At 36.7% G+C, this 17918-nt stretch overlaps 1 protein-coding gene across 1 annotated transcript; it reads left to right on the plus strand.

Moving 5' to 3' along the window:
• Positions 1 to 6240: 6240 nt before the first annotated feature.
• tmem47 (transmembrane protein 47) lies at positions 6241 to 13863 on the plus strand. Its single transcript, XM_073819203.1, has 3 exons — positions 6241 to 6648; positions 12888 to 13028; positions 13472 to 13863. Exons 1-3 carry the CDS (start codon positions 6414 to 6416, stop codon positions 13648 to 13650), a joined length of 555 nt encoding a protein of 184 aa, XP_073675304.1. The 5' UTR covers positions 6241 to 6413; the 3' UTR covers positions 13651 to 13863.
• The last annotated feature ends 4055 nt before the right edge of the window (positions 13864 to 17918 follow it).

The following is a 17918-nucleotide window of genomic DNA, read 5'->3' on the forward strand; positions in this document are numbered from 1 at the left end:
ATTTAGCGCATGCGCAGTCAGAATTAACTGGATAGTAATGAACATAGTAAACCGGTGACGGGGGTTGCGGGATGTGGGTGTGTAATTACAGAACAAGATTTGTTCTTTTGTAAATCCCCTTTTGAAGATATATGAGACAGGGAGGAATTGGTTATGTTTATATCACCTTTAAAGAAATAATGGCTTGGCAGAAAACACTGCGAATATGAGAAAAAATTGAACTACTGCCAGTCAAAAGTTTTTGAACAGTAAGATTTTTTTGAAAGTCTTAAGCAGGCCCGGATTGGCTAATCGGGAGGACCGGGAGAATTCCCGGTGGGCCGGTCCGTTTTTTTGGCCGCGAGGGCCGGTGTCCCTAGCTGCCTGCACTCACAGCAGTCGCCAGGGGCGGACTGTCCATCGGGAGAATTTTTGGCCCGCTACCCTCCAATTTTTATTATTATTAGGCTATTTAATATTGTTGTTGTTGTTTTTGTTGCCGGCCTAATGTACTAAAGTGGTTATTTCAGAATTAGCCATTCAATAGTAAAACTCTAATAAATCATAAATCGGTTAGTCTTGACTGGCACGCGTTTCGTCTCGCGCGCGCTCCGCGCATCCGCGCGTCCGCCGTCCGCCAAAACGACGCGAGACTGAAGTAGAAGTGCCCAGGTGGAGCAGAGAGACAAATCTGTCCTGTTTAGGACCTAAAGCGCAGGTTTGTTACATCTGTAAACAGACTATTGTAGTTTTGTCTTTGTTTACTTAAGTATTGAACTGCTAACAAATGTTAATCTATAAAAAATATCGTTTTAAAACAGGTTTAGGGAGCTACCCTTATAAAAATTAACTGTGGTTTTACAAAACATGTTTACTATAGTTATACAATAATTATACAATATACAATGGTTTTGCTACACTATACTTTCACCATGGTATAAAATTATGATTATACTAATGGGAATCAATCCTAAAAAAAACCCAAAAAAACATGGTTACTATGTTTACCATAGGCTCAATAATATCATGGTTAATTTTCCTTAGGGCCAAACATGACCCATGATAATGCAAAACATGTTTAGTTTTAAGATTTTTTAATAAAGATATATTCAAGATGTAGCTAATTTTTGTTGTTTTAATTTTAACATTACGACAATAACACATGGTCCTAATGTAGTGGCCCTCTTTTTTCTGTTGCCCTTTTTTCTATCAAATGTTTTAGTACTAATCATAAATTATATATAATTTTGAAAGCTTAGAAGCTCAAGAACCATCCTGGTGGCTGTCTCCTCCCCCTTAGCAGCAATGTCAAGTGTCATTTTACAAAATCACAACTTTTTACAATCTTGACAAAAACATGTCTTTAAAAAGGTCTCAGTATTTCTGCAATAATCTGCTGATTGTCTTCTTTAAAAAAGACCAACCTTAGATCTGTACTGTATAGGTGGTTGTAAAGGTCGAGATGTGTTTATGAAAAAAGTGACACAAGATACAAGAAAATTTGTTTAAAAAGTAAACACACATGAGAGACAGAGAGATTAAAAGAGATTAAAAGGCAAATTGGAAGTTCATGAGATAGCATTTAATTATTTTACCCAGTTGATTTCAACTTTTCTTTATGTGATGATGAAAAATATTGTTGTCCAGGGTTTCAAATTTTGGTGTGGGATGGCCTGGATAAGTGTGAGATTTCCCGGCCTGAAATTTTGTCTCAGTCCGCCCCTGGTTAACGTCAAGCTAGGAGCAGTGCAAAACAACGATGTCTGCAAATCACCGTTCATGTTTATGTATCAAACCTTTTCTTGTACTGTTGCTCTTCAGCAGCAGCAGCCTCTAGTCCAGTTTGCTGCTAAGAGTGAAAAGCCAGGCCCCGTAACATTAACAAGCACCAGTCATGAGCCCAACACACTAGAATGGGCAGGTAGGACAGTGCAATACTTGTTCTATTCTTTATTTGTGTTTAAGGACTGAACAATTTTGCACAGAATATATATTCAGATATTGCGGAAAAGGACATTGTGATGTTTAAAAGAATAGTGTTAGACATTTACCCTTTAATGTTCTCATTTATGAAAAATATTTGAACTTATAAAGCAGCTGTTTACTTGAAAAAGACATGATAGTGTCATTAGAAAGTTTAATACATTTTATTTTAATCTTTATTTTATACATATAGCTTAATATACATTTGTATTTATTTGATATTTTTTCATTTCAAGGTTTGGATATTTATGAGCACTAATTCTAACAGAAAATAGATACTGATACTGTTAAACATTATATTGTGTTAACTGTTCAAATAAATCTTCACTGTGAAGCAACACTTAGGCTACTGTATTTGCACTGAATTGGAAATGACGTCATTTTAATATAGTCAGTCGTGAACTAAAGTGGGCCGGTCTAAGGCTTGAAACTCCAGGGCTGAAAAGGAGTCCCACTCCGGCCCTGGTCTTAAGCCTGCATTTATTTGATTCAAAGTACAGCAAAAACTTACTATTTAAAATAACTGTTATAATTGTAATATATTTTAAAATGTAATTTATTCCTGTGATTTCAAAACTGAATTTTTAGCATCATTACTTAAGTCACATGATCCTTCAGAAATGATTCTAATATTCTGATTTCTATAATTGCATTTCCAATATAATAAATAATTATACTGACTCCAAGCTTTCAAATATAGTGTATAATGTTACAAAACCTTTTCATTTTTAGATAAATACTGATCTTTGGAGCTTTCTATTCATCAAAGAATCCTAAAAAAAATTGCTCAACTGTTTTAAATGTTAATAATAATATTATTAAATGTTCCTTGAACAGCAAATCAGCATATTAGAATGATTTGTGAAGGTAATTTAGATTTGATCACAGGAATAAATTACATGATCACAGGAATAAATTACATTTTCAAATAGAAAGCAAACATAATTCACAATATTACTGCTTTTGCTGTATTTTGGATCAAATAAATGCAGGCTTGGTGAGCAGAAGAGAATTCTTTAAAAAACATTAAAAATCTTACTGTTCAAAAACTTTTGACTGGTAGTGTACATTAATGCATTAGGTTAAATAAATCTTAATTAGTTGTAATGAATAGTTCATGAGTACATAGTCTTAACTGTTGTTGTTTTAATCTAATGTCTCTTGTTTTATCCTTCTCCATGTTACTCTCTTAAAATAAATTTTAAATTTAAATTTTACTGTGTTTTTTTTGGCAAGGCAAAGACATTGTTAAGCTACTATCAAAGTGTAGCATATGCATAATAGAAACATTTTCGTGTAAATAAATGTAAAACAAAAACATAAAAATAAACAAGTAGCCTAAAAAAAAAGTAATTAAACAATGTATGTCTACATAGCAAACTAAGAAAGTAATTAAATTAAACAATGTTATCAAGACAAACAAAATACGAAGAATGTGTTATGAGCATAAGTTTAGGGATGGACATACAGACTCAAAACTGTCCCTCATGTCCTGCACACTTCTTGCACATTTTCTCTGACGCGTGTATTAATCAACAGGGATTCACTAACTCAATTTGAATAATGTCTTTTTGGGGGCTACAGCGTTCTTCTTTCTTCTCTCTCAGATTAGAATCGGCAATCAATGATGCTCCAAGAGTTGCTGGAAAGCACATTTGGCCTATGATGTCCTAACACACGTTCATATTCTGTAAAGGTCAGATTCTACCCAGAGCTATTACCTGTATTCACTGACTCAGAGGAGAATAGTGCCTAACAAAAATGAATATAACAAAAATGGCCTTGAAAATCAGTTCGATACACATTCATTTCTGAAGCAGGCAAATGCAACACGCACATACGCAGTATCTCATTCTCTGTATTATTCCTGTCTCTTTCACAAAACCCTTGATAATAATAAAAAATACTTCTGTTGAGCTGAATAGATGAGAGGAGAAAGAGGTGGTCATGTCTTTTCAGGGGGGAAAAACATCGCCTTCAGGCAACTAGAGACTGCTAGTCTGTTACATTCTGAATGTATTCTTCTCCTTAAGGCAAGCCAGTATTTTGACCTGTTAAACAACAATTGCTTTTTAATTCAAAATGAATTATTTATCATTGTTCCCAGAAAAAAAGCTTTTCATGATGAATTGAAAAGAGTAACAGAATTTGATGTTTAATCTTGTTGTGTTAATACACAGTGGAGTTACGGAAGAATGTGAGTTTAAATCTTGTGAACTTAACAAAGAATGTATTGAGGGTGATATCTTTTTCTTTTAGATGTATTTGTTAGCAAGGCTGTTATGAATGTATTTGTTAGCAAGGTATTATGAAATTTCAGGTCTCCTTTGTTGACAGACTTTGCAATCATTAACAATGTACAGCTTTTCAGGCTAAATGCACATCTTGATTAACCTTATTACAACACTAAATCGTCTTTTGACTTACATTTCTCCAGTGTAGTGATTCATACTTCTCTACTAATGATAGGTTATGCATCTAGTTACAGAAAATATTAATATTTTTAGTTTTAGATAGTTTATATAGGCTTCCAGTTCACCATTTGATTAAATATTTAAGTATTTTCCCTTCCCACAAAATTTTTGGATAGCATATCATGCAATCCAGCACTCAAGTATGTGAGTCTAATTATTCTGAGAAAGATTGTACATTATCTGTTTGAAATAAGACAGACACATTGCTCTCTGCGTGTTTATAAGAGCACATATCACAGATTTAAAGAGGGAGAATGGGAGAATAAAGCAAACGAGGGAAAAACGTCTGAGAAAAATATGCCACCATCTAAACGCCAGATGAGAGGCAGCGACGGGACGTCCGACTCATTTCCGCAAATCGATTCTTTTGAACAGCACTTCGAAAAACTGGTTGAGGAATCGATTCAGCGATTCTTTATACACGTCGAGTTATCACGGTTTCTTCCATTTTACATTATTAAAACGCTTTAAACTATTGAAGCCTGTTTCCGCCACTGAATAAAAAATAAATATTTGCAACTTTTTATCTTACAATTCTTTTTTTCTCAGAATTGCGTGATACAAACTTGCAATTCTGACATTGTTTTGAATTGTAAGATATAAAGTCGTTTATTGCGTGTTATAAAGTCAGAATTGTAAGATATAAACTTGCAATTGCGAGATATAAAGTCCCATTTTGAGGGGGAAAAAGACTATGTTTTATAAAGTCAGAATTCTGAGAAAAACGTCACAATTGCGAGATATAAACTTGCAAATAAAAATAGTCTATTATCTATATAGCCTATTGCAATTCTGACTTTCTTTTTTACCAAATGCATTTTATATCTCATAATTCTGAGAGATTTAAAGTTTAAAGTTTAAAGGTAAAAAGTCGCAATTATTATTATTATTATTATTATTATTATTATTATTATTATTATTATTATTATTCAGTGGCTTCCATACCTAAAACGCAGCTATCTCTCAGCATGTTTATTATTTTTTTGTCCACATTTTTCTTTCCGTAAAATTGTGTGCGGCCATTTGTACATTTTATGGGTCTAGCTTCGGGTCTCATCCACGTCCAGCTATTTTTAGCTGTAGAAACAGCTCGTTTTGCTGCTTAATATTGCAAATAGGTTTTTTCATATTATTTCAATGTATTAACTTAATTACAAACAAACTGGTTTGTAGTGCAAACAGTTTTAAATTTTACTGCACTTTGTTATTCTTCTCTTTATATCCTTATAATTGATAATGAACCCTAAGTTTCACCCATAGGCTTACTTCCACGTTGTAGAAAAAGGTGAATAGCCTATTAATAATAAGCGTAGCTATTAATTGTCCTTTCATATGTTCCAGTTTATTTAGCTGGAGCCAAGATTCACCTCATAAAACCATACAGTAACCTAAATATAATTTGTATTTACAATAATGTATCTCTTTAATGAAAAAGGGTTTGCATGTTCTAATAACATAAACACTACAGTCACTTGCAGTGTTCGCTTTAAAAGTGTCTACTAAAAATAAAAATGAAAAAATATAACATTTATTTAAAAAAAAAAACACGTAGACATATTCTATTTATAATTTACAATAGTTTGCCTATTAAAGCAATTTAGTTTTTGCTCTATCAATCATATCCTCAGGCTATTGCGTCTCGGTTCAATCTGTTGCTGAATTGTTCACTCGATAACCGCTGGGACCGTTGTATTTCTGTTCGTTAACGAGTCGTTCAGACCGAGTCTATGAATAGGGAGTTCAAGCTAGGCACTAGGACCCTGCAGGTGCAGCAGGGATTTTTCAATAATGTGCAGTGCAGTCGCGTTCACAGGAGCGCGAGGGCAGCTGCTACAGCGTCCCTCTCGCGCAGCTGCTCCACAACCTCCAAAACACTGATCGCGAATACGGATCCAAAAGCACTGTCTGGATCATTGTTCCAGGCTTCTCCGCGACGCAGCGCAACATCGCTCCTCATCACCGGCGCATCCAGCCGACATGGCCTCATCCGTGAGCGGAGCGGAGGAAGTGCGCGTGTCGGCGTTGACGCCCCTGAAGTTGGTGGGTCTGGTGTGTATTTTCCTCGCGTTGTGCCTGGATGTTGGGGCCGTGCTGAGTCCGGCGTGGGTCACCGCGGATGACCAGTACCACCTGTCCCTCTGGGAGTCGTGCAGGAAGCCCGCTGCCTCCGTGGACTGGCGGTGCGACAGCACGCTGGGGCAGAAAGGGAGCGGTGAGACCCGCTACTTTTTCTAACTTTGCAATAAACAGTGTTCAAGCAGGATGGGCTGCACATACATATTTTAAGATGCAGGGAAAAAGGACGCAGTCTTTTTAACTTTAGTGAGCTCTGCAACACGGCCCTGGAGGTACATATTTGATTTATGAGATAACAAAAGGGGCCCTTAGCTCCCTAGCGCATCATTATCACTCATTGTTCAGCTCATGCTTAACCAGCTCTTTCTAAATACTGAGAAAGCAGTCAACAGTTTGCGTTTTACATTTCTTTGTTAGATTAAAAGTCGTTTTTACACATTTAGTCTTGTAATTAGTTTGTATTTTAATGTTACTTTAACTTTAGTAGCCTAATTATTAAATATATCAACTCGAGATATATCCAATTGTTACTAATTAAAATTTTTTCAGTTACAAATCTTACTAACTATTGGATTTCTCTAGCTACATACATAGATAATACACTCTTGAAAACAAAGGTTCCAAAAGGGTGTTTTTGCAGTGATGCAATAGAAGAACTATTTTTGGTTTCCCAAAGAACCTTTCAGTGAACAATTCCTAAAAGAACCATTTTGAAGAACATTTAAAAAATATAAAGAACCTTTTCTGCATTTGAAAGGTTCCATGGATGTTCAAGGTTCAAGATGTTCTTCATAAAACAATTGATGCCAATAAAAAAAACTTTATTTTTTAAAGTGTAGTTACTGTTTGATTTTTACTAATTAGTATAACTAGGACTTATTTATAGGTACTAGACATCAAAATAGGTCCTAGTGATATTAGTTGGTTCAAAGGAAAACAGCTTGAGGCTTGAGCTAATGGTTTTGGGGGGGGGAGAACAACCTTGAAAGGACTTTCTAGCCTACAGCAAGTCAGGATTAATCTAATTACAGAGACAATGTTTGTGAAGAATGCTTCATTAATTAATTGATATCGATCCTTAACGTTTACTAGACGCTGTATTTTATTCACAGCTTGTTTGGTGGAAGGGCTTTTGGATGATGTGGGAATGTGTGATGGAATCGGTGGTCCAGCTGGGGTTTCATTCTGCTTTTGTTGTCTACAAAATGAGCCTTTGTTAAGGTCTCCTCACCGGCCAAGGAGTGAGGTTAAGTTTTGAGAGGAGAGCTCCCTAGAGGCCCTAATGTGGACAGATTAGTTACCAAGGAAACAAGTGCTGCATTCTAGAAATGTCATTTTGCCCTGAAAGAGAAACTTCCTTTTTGGCGTCCGTGAAGGTTTACTAGTGAACAAACTGCAGTTTGGGGGCCATATTCATTTTTAGTATGTTGGTGTTGGTGCCACATTTTTTTTTTTTTTTTTGGTAAAGTCTTGGAGTGCCAAACACAGTTAAGATTTAGGATGTTATTTTAGCTTTGGTTTGGAATGACAACTTCCTTGGCTCTGGAGCTTGTCCCGTCATTTTTAAAAAGCACAGTTTGACTCCATATAAAGTCATGGAGCTCTAGTCAAAATACCAAAGGAGCGGCCTGGGTGAGTGGCTTCCCTCTGCAGCGCATTATTGATTTTGGGTTTTCTGTAATCAGTAACTCCATTTCCTCTGTGTTTTCTCTGTCATGCACTGTGCATTATACTAAATCTCATTAGCTTCGCAATTACCGGCTAACTCCTCAGCCTGCCATATACAAGCATATTTGCTTGCTAAACTTTCATCGACTCCAGCGTATCTCTGTCATAGATATGTTAACAGAAACGCACTCCCTATTACATGCAAAGTTGTGAAAGCTCTCGGGGAGAGATAATCGCGAACAACAGGAATGTGGCGAAAGTGTGTGAGAGTCTTTTTGTGCTGATGTTATGCTCGACTGGAGAAGAGGCAGCGATTCAATGTGGAGTCCACGGCGCAAAGTATACACCGATTTCTCTCTTCCCGTCCGCGGATGGCGAGGAATGTGGAGACGCTGTGTCTTATTGACGTAATTTAGTCTACGACATTGGACTTCTTTCTCCCCTCATCACAGTATCAGATTGAAAGAACTAGCCAAGAGGCACTTGCTTGCTGAAAAACAGATTACAGTAATGAATGTTTTGATTTTTATCTCCTATCCTCATTTCCATCTGTAGTCCTGCAGGGGTTTTTCGGATAAGCTCCATTTTGCCAGAGACCCCTCAGACATAGACCTCAAGGTTACATAAAGTCGAAATCTTTTTTCCAGATGGCAGAACGACACTCTCGTTGATGATTTGCAGGATTTTGGTGGCTATCCAGAGGGGTTAAGGGTCGAGGTGTCAGAATTTTGTTTTTATATGGAAGCAAATATCAGCAGCTCTGTTCTCTAGCTTCCTGCGGTGACAGACATATTTATTATGCAGAATCATAAACCTTATTTGGTAAAAAGGCTTTGTTTATGTTTGAAACCATAGTATGGTGGAATGAAGCTGTGGCCCGGAGCAGCTCCCAGCCATCTCTGAAAAAGATTTAGCGCTAGCAATGATTATTTTCCAGTGGAGAAAATTATAGATCATTTTCCCAAGCTGATGAAAATATTTCTATTTACAGATATCACTATGTAATAACAAAACCCTGCGACAGGGTCCAGGGCTTTTATGGTTTTATTTAAACAAACAGCCATCAATGTCTTATGAAATGTTTTGAGTTCTTTCTCAGGTTCAGTAATTGAATCATTCATCACATGATGAATAAACAAAAACATCATCATGGTCTTTGTTTCCAATGTTTAATCTGAGTAATTTCTCTGACTTTCCAAAGTAACTCTTGACAAATTTATTTGTGAACTTGATACTGGAGAAGATATATACATAGTTTCCTGTTGTTGGCCTATTTTATATAATAACAAAAGACAGGTCAGGTTTTAGAGCAATTTCAAACCTAAAACAATATACCATTTACATTATTAATGACCAGTGCTTGCTGTAATGTTCTTGTTTTTGTAACTTGTGTAATGCTGTCTGATTTTATTTATAATGGGAGTGTGTTGCAACAGATTGTTTGTTTGCCACCGAATAATATAAAGTGAGTGAGCTTTTTAAAGTTACCACTGAGTAAACACAGACATCTTATTCTTTTTTTTTAAAACAGTCAAGTCTTCCAATTCTCCATACTGAAATAAAACAGACATGTTGTAAGTAAAATGTTTGATTGTGCTTTCAGTAAGCTTGTTTGCAAGTTACATTGTTGCACCAGACTTTATGTAGGAGTCACTGAACTGTTCATTCAACCGATTTGTAAAAAAAACGAATCGTTACGAAACTAAAAAAGTTGCTGTCTTCATGAGTGAGTCATTGAATCATTTACTCGACTGATTCGTTCAGACAAATTAATTAATGATTCAAAACACATGATTGTGGTTATAAGGGAGTTGTTGAATCATTAACTCAACTGATTTGTTCATGAACACTGATTGATTCAGGAACGCAACAAGTGTTGGTCTTCATGAGTGAGTCATTGAATCATTTACTCAACTGATTTGATTGGACCAATTAATTAATGATTCAAACCACATGACTGTTCTTATAAAAGAGTCATTGAATCATGAACTCAACTGATTTGTTCATGAACACTGATTCAGGAACAAAACAAGTGACTGTCTTTATGAGTGAGTCATTGAATTATTTACTCGACTGATTCGTTCAGACCAATTAATTAGTGATTCAAAACACATGATTGTCCATATAAGGCAGTTGCTGGATCATTAACTCAACTGGTTTGTTCATGAACACTGATTGATTCAGGAACGCAACAAGTGTTGGTCTTCATGTGTGAGTCATTGAATCATTTACTCAACTGACTCCTTCAGACCAATTAATTAATGATTCAAACACATGATTGTCCTTATAAGGGAGTTGTTGAATCATTAACTCAACTGATTTATTCATGACCACTAATTGATTCAGGAACAAGTGTCTGTCTTAATGATTGAGTCACTGAATTATTTATTCAAACGATATGTTCACAAACACTGTTTGGCCCTGTCCCAAATGGCACACAAAATCCTTCCCCCGAGTTCACACTTTCGTGACGTAAAATCACTTTGGCTTTTGAGCAGAACTCTTTAACACCACTTTGACTGTCAGCAGAAGTGCGCGTTAGCCATTGCAAGTCCACAAGACCACAAGTGCACATGAAGTGTGCCATTTGGGACAGTGCCATTCATTCATGATTCAAAATAAGCGGCAGTCCTTGTGAATGAGTCATTGAATTATTTACTCAACTGATTTGTTGACAAACAATGAATCATTTTTCATTCAAAACAAATAACTGTCCTTATGAACGAGTCATTGAATCATTCACTCAACCGATTAATTCACAAACACCAATTTATGACTCAAAACAAGTCAGCATGTTTGTCTTTGAAAACTAAGCTACTCACTGTTAACTAATTAGAAGAATTTCACATGATGAGTTAGAAATAAATGTAACATGACAAATGAGAAAAAAATGACACCCTCAGGCTTCGTAGCTTAAAAAAACTTGGCAAGTCACTCCTTAGAGATCATCTACTCGTAATGCGTTTCCCCTTTGCCTACCTAATGAGATTCCTCAGGAGTCGTCCCGAAGTGCATGCGAGATTCCACACATATACTCTCATGTCGTCAGATATGGGAGCAGGCATACTGTGTCAGGCACCTCCTCTCTGTCTCTTTCTCCTTGCCCCCTCCCTCACTCCCACGTTCCATGGAGGATTCAGTGCTATTTCTGGGCCCTACTCTAGCTGAGTGTCTCGGAGTGCTTGAATGAAAAGCTGAAACAAGAGGGACTGAAGGAGAGAGAAAGGGAGGGAGGAATACATTATGCGATGCCCCATTTAGCCCACCAGAATTGTCGATAAGCTCTCTTCTGCCCAGAGAGGTTCATTCTTTCAGTTACGCAAAGCCAAGATGTGAGTGTTCGTGTCAGCCATTCTGTAGGCATGTGTGTATTGAATTCCAGCCTGTTAAAGGCTGCTAAAAGAATAGTTGACAAAAATAAGATAATCCTGTCATTATTTACTAGTCTGACAACACTGGTTCCATTTGTTAAAGTGATAGTTCACCTAAAAATGTGTATATGACTTTCTTCATTCAGAGTTATATTAAAAAATGTCCTGGCTGTTCTAAGATTTATAATGTCAGTGAATGGCTGTTAAGATTTTAAAATCCAATAAAGTTCATCCATCATCATAAAAAGTGCTCCACACAGCTTTTGGGTGTTAATAAAGGTCTTCTAAAGCAAATTAATGCATTTGTGTAAGAAAAAGATCCATATTCAAAAGTTTACATACACCTTGCAGAATTACTCCTAATGCATCGTTTTTCCTTCTGAAGCATCAGTGAGTGTTTTAACCTTCTGTAATAGTTGCAAATGAGTCCCTCAGTTGTCCTCAGTGTGAAGAGATGGATCTAAAAATTGTTGGAAAGAGTTCAAATACACAAAAATGCTCAAAAACAAAGAATTTGTGGCACCTGAAGGATTTTTCTGAAGAACAGCGGGCAGTTTAACTGTTCAGGACAAACAAGGAACTCATGAACAACTATCTCAAAAAAAAAAAAAAAATCAACTATTTTCTCTTGTGGACTATATGTAAACATATTTTATGTGAAACATCTTATTCAGGTCAGTAATAGATCAAAAATAACATGAAATGTGTATGATCCCTCTTATTTTGGTAAAATAATTAACAGTTTGCAGATTCTGCAAGGTGTATGTAAACTTTCAACTTCAACTGCATATCATAATCCACCAATGTTTTCTTTACAAATCCTCATTTTGTACTTCGAATTTGTGGTCTGTGTTTTGTTTTGCTCTCTCCATGCACTACCAGCTTTAAAAAGGACATAAAAACATCATAAAAATAAAAATGGTCTATTGAAGCCATAGAATACTTTTGAAAGTGACCAAATTATTATTGTTACATTTCTCATTTTTGGATGGTTAGTCTTGAAGGTTTCTTTAGCATATATAGGCCTGGTTTCATAGACAGGGCTTAGCCTAAAGCAGGATTAGGCCATAGTTCAATTAAGACATTTAAGTAACAACGGCACTGATATATTTTAAGATCAGTCTGTGCAAGTTTCTTTCAATTGAAACAGCTCAGACTTACTTTAGTCACTAAGCTTAAGCCTTGTCTATGAAACCGGGGGATAGTACATGAGTCATATATCCCATGAGACTTTACTTTTACCAGATATAATGTTCATATAATATGAATATAATGCATCCAGTGTAATACGATATGAAACTGATCTATTGTTTTTTCATGTATTGATTTAATGCAGACTGGCAGATCGCCACATTGGCTTTGTTGTTGGGTGGAGCGTTCCTTATCCTTCTTTCCTTCCTGGTGGCCCTGGTGTCTGTCTGCATTCGCTCCAGGAGATGCTTCTACCGACCGGTTGCTGTTATGCTCTTTGCCGCAGGTGAAATAGACACAACCGTGCACACACACACTTACACTGAAGACATTAATGAGCTGGCTTCCCATTTCTGTTTTCCATGCACATTAAATTAGGCTTCATGTATTATGAATTTAAAATGTGTTGTTGGCTCTAAGACGCAACTGCTGCAGCTAATGGACCAGGAAACAGCAAATGCATTATTTTTCCAAGCCAGCTGCTTCAGTAATCAGTTGTTCACGATATGAACGCATCACAGGGAAAAGATGTAAGGTATATCTGAAACAGACATTTCCGCATCTCTTTTGAGAGGATTTTTACATCGCTTTGAAGTCGCTCACTTTGTTGAGGAACTTATCAAGGAATAAAGCCCATTGAGGATTTAGAAGACTTTTAATGTTCTTAACCTACTTTTGTCTCTTTGATGATTGCAAATTTCATTGCCAGCGCTCTTCTGTTTCTCACAGTGGTCCTGCAGGCCTGCTGCTTGGTGCTGTATCCCATCAAGTTCATCGAGACCATCAGTTTGAGAATATACCACGAGTTTAACTGGGGGTACGGTTTGGCTTGGGGAGCCACCATCTTCTCCTTCGGAGGAGCTATTCTCTACTGCCTGAACCCTAAGAACTACGAAGATTACTACTAAACATGCTACAACACCCATGATGCACTTCAATGTCCTCTTCACTGTTGTGATAGCAGCTCATGCACTGAACATTTGTTCTTTCGGAACTGACCCTTGACTTTGCAAACACACACAAAGACCCTTAAAATGCAGGGCAATGCCGAGCTGTTAGATACATCGATTTCAAATTCATTTTCCTTTATCACGCAATTAAACCCCATCACCAACCTCTCATTCCTTTTCCGTATGTCATCTCTCCCTCTCTCTCTCTTCTCATGTCATTCTAACACCTCTGATCTTCTTCTGACTGTCAGATGAGCATCTGACTCCAGATGTCAGCCTGTGCTCACAGGAATACTGCCAGTCTGTGATGTAATCATTGGGGAAACCTCCATCTGTGGTGGGATCTGAAACAAGGCAGACAGACGTCTACAAATCTGACTGTAAAACTGTGCCGTGATAGACACATTTGAAAGATAAAAGAAGGTTTAAAGACAAAGTTAACCTGTTGAGAATCCACCAGAAAACATAACATCGAAAAATCACACAACTTGAAATAAGAAACAGTGTTATTAGTACAGTTAAAGTACTGATCAGTCAAACTAAAGTCATCTGTATTATTATAAACTGGTCAAAAAGACCTTACACTTACGGTGAGATCATGTTTGCAAAATTTTGCGTGCAAAGAGAGGTCTATATTCAATAGCTTTAAGTCATTTTGAAAACAAGCACCATTCTGTTGGTCAGTGTTGGGACTTTGCACAACCAACGAGTGAAATATGAGCTTTTTGCCCTCATGTAAAACTCCTGATCGCACGGATTCTTATTGGAATGACTGGATTTCGCCACAAAATTTCACTGATCAATGGTAAATGTTAGTAATGGTGAAAAAATAATTATGGAACTTCCGAAAGTGCATAATCTATTGACAATAGTGTAGTGATGAAGCACAAGTCACTCAGAAGTCAAATTTATGTTGGTCAACATGACTAATTTGAACACTTTGTAAAAATTTTATCCTCACTTGCTTGGATTCCTACTGAAATTACTGTTTTGAATGTGAAAACTGTGGGTCAATGCGGAGAAAACACATGATCAGTTTGAACCCATTGCGAAATCGTATAAAATTACCTTTCGCGTGGATTCCTATTGAAATGACTGTGAAAATTTGCCGAGCAACGGTAAATGTACCACACCTTTACCCACAGATGTGCATCAAAGCATAATCGCTCTTATAAAACACTAAGAAACTGAGACCGATGTTACTTTAAGCACAGATCATGTACATAGCACATGAATTGTCACCATACAGTTACTTTGTGCACATCTGGAAACATATTTCCGCATATCGCATATTCAGTTTAAAAGGGATTCGGTAGAAGGTACTTTGCATTGTAGAAAACCTAGGTCTTGTGGTGTAACCAAGCCTTGCATATAGACTAGTTTTTTGACTGGTATCTGAAGAGTGATTATTAGTCTTCTTTTGCATAAGTATCCATACAGGTAGTCAAAGGCAGACTGTAGGGTTGTCTTTTTTTAGCACTGTCAGTCTGTTGTGTGCATGTTGGTGTGTCTGAATGAGGGCGCATGTATCATTTGAGTGCGTGTTTGAGTGATTGCGTGCTCTCTGTTGGGATTTTTCTGTCCCAAATGCAGTTGTGACATATTGTACTAATTTATATACTAACCAAATAAAGATATAAAAAGAACAATGTGGTACGTTCATGGTCTTACATCTAGGGCCCTATGATTTCCGTGATAGGGAAAATGCGGACAGAACACATTATGATTTGGTCAGTTGGATGTGTGGCAATATTGGTAATACTCGGACGTACACAACAGCATGGATTGCACAGTTAATGTACTACTGAATTTATGCTGTCTAAACCACAGAAAAACATGTGGAAGCTGCTAAATCATATAGAGAAGGACTTAGTAAGCAGGAAAGGGTGCAATTTTTTGACAAACTAAAGTTAATAGGTGGTAATGATACGTACAAGCGGCATTAATTAAGATAGTAGCCTAATATTACACCTACCTGACTGGAAATGATAAGAACAAACATGAATGTTGTCAAGATTTTTGCCCTGGAAATAGCTGGTTCAGTTTGGCCAACCACAAACGCCTTTTGTTCCTCAGACAGTTTTTTGCACTCTTCTCTTTGATTTGTTATAGCTTTTGGCAGTCTATATACTCCAAATGTTTTTCCTGGTTTGACCGATTAGTACAGCCCAAAACAAGACAATAATTGACCATTTTCAGCAGCAATAATCAGCAAAATATGCGAGTTTCATTCGGTTCAGTGGTATTTACATTAAGTGCCGCCAATACGGCTAAATGATAAGGCGTCCAAAAACACTATATTATTTACTGTATAACGCTGAATGCAGGGTTCAACACTAAGGATTTTTTTCTACTGGCCCGGTCGGGCCAGTGGTTCAGATTTTTACTTGCCCTGCCAAAATTTTTAATGGCCCCGCACCAAAAAAAAGGTTAATAGTTATTTCTTAGCCACATATTTTAAATAATGTGTCAAGAGCCAAAAAATAACTATACATACACTTTTTATTCAGCATAACTTTTCTTTAAATACAACTGAAAATTTAAGAAATTATAATTGTGATGTGACTATATTTATGCACAACAGTCTGACCAAATCGATGGTCCCAAATCAGCAGTTAACTATACATAAATGGAGGACTCCTATTAAAGGAATGTTGTTGCAAAGAAGAAAATTTAAACAATATTAGTAAACATATTAGTGTTATTAAGCAGAATTTATGTTAAAAGTTTTATTGTGATGGATTGTTTCTGGTCTTAATCAGAAGATCCCAAATATTGTCTCTGTTCTAGAGCAATACTATCAGAGCCCTTTCTGTCTGAGAGTGCCACCTTTCAAATACCTTCTGGCCATTGAAATGGTCCAACTCAGGCCCTTCAATGCTGATGAATAAAAGTTTGTGGAGTGAATTCACTGAGAGGTTAATTCTCCAGTCATTTTTCATTTGCTTCATTGAACTAAAACTCCTTTCACAAGAAAGAGGTAGTGCTAGTAATAGTTTAATGATCAGCAAGGTTTCTGTCTTCATTTTTACAGTGTCATCCATGAAAATGAGGCTCAGGTGCCATGAGTGCAATCAAATTCATAAATTCATGTTGAGATTAATGTTTTAAATATACAATTTTCAATACAGAAGTATTTAAGATTTCAATAACTGAAAGGATCTGCCAGCAGGTGGCGGTAAGAAACTGAAATTACTGAATCGTATCATTCATTTGATTCGTTCGAACGCATGGTTCATTCAGGAATAAAGCAAGTGACTCTCTTTATGAATGGGAAATTGAATCATTTCACTAGATTCGTTTGAAAACCCACATTCGCTTATAAACGAAACACCGCTGTTTGAATGTAGATGCGCAGAGCCGTTGCGCCTCTACATTCAAACACAGCGTTGTGACTTTTGACGACGAAACAGAGCAAAATCAGGTATTGTTATAGTCAGACAATGTAAGTCACTTAATAATAACTTCTTGTTTATTTAACTGCTGTATTAAATCTATATCTTATTTACAAACTCCTATAAAAATATTAAAACCTTTTACTCATCTTAGTTGGCTATATCACAAAGCTCTATTACAATCAACGACACTCTCTGCACTGCACGATCAATCTCTTATTTACACTCTCTCTACACTTTGTTTATAGAAGGATTCGTGAGATATGTCTGTGATACATTACTGTGCTGTGAACCCAGACACGTCGGCATTTGGCTTTCCGGTGTATTTAGGACTTACACAACAAGTACAAAGCAGCGATCGTATTTATCTCCGCCATGGTCGATCGTGTCTTGTTGTTATTCGCGCGAGTGACGTTTTTCCTGAACACGAAAGTAAGTCCGACTCTTAACTGAAAGAATGCTTTGCATTTCCGGTCTGCATTATTTCTAGTCAAATTAGGGTATATTCCGAGCTAATAAACTAATGTTAAACCTATTAAAATGTTTTCAAAAAGCACATGGCAACATAGCGCCATCACTTGGCAATGTCGCAATGACGGTCATTTGTCAGTGCCTCACTTTAATGAGTGTGTAGATGACACGAAGCAGCGGACGTTAGCTACATTAAAAACAGATGGACGCTATTTGAAAGTGTTCCTATGGAAACCGGAACAAAAAGCATTCAATCTGACGTTAGAATTCGTAATGGCGGCGCTCATCGTTTACTCAGGAAAAAGGTCTATAAACTAGAGCGAGTGACGCGATGCGCATATTCGCTTGGCTTTCGGTGTG

Source organism: Garra rufa, chromosome 15, assembly GCF_049309525.1.
Source record: "Garra rufa chromosome 15, GarRuf1.0, whole genome shotgun sequence".
Taxonomy (NCBI): Eukaryota; Metazoa; Chordata; class Actinopteri; order Cypriniformes; family Cyprinidae; genus Garra; species Garra rufa.

Excerpts from the sequence above, each read along its gene's own strand:
- tmem47 (XM_073819203.1), top strand. The coding sequence starts at position 6,414 with ATGGCCTCATCCGTGAGCGGAGCGGAGGAAGTGCGCGTGTCGGCGTTG. Across the intron at positions 6,649-12,887 it reads GCTGGGGCAGAAAGGGAGCG|ACTGGCAGATCGCCACATTG; the intron begins GTGAGACCCGCT and ends GATTTAATGCAG. Across the intron at positions 13,029-13,471 it reads TGTTATGCTCTTTGCCGCAG|TGGTCCTGCAGGCCTGCTGC; the intron begins GTGAAATAGACA and ends TGTTTCTCACAG.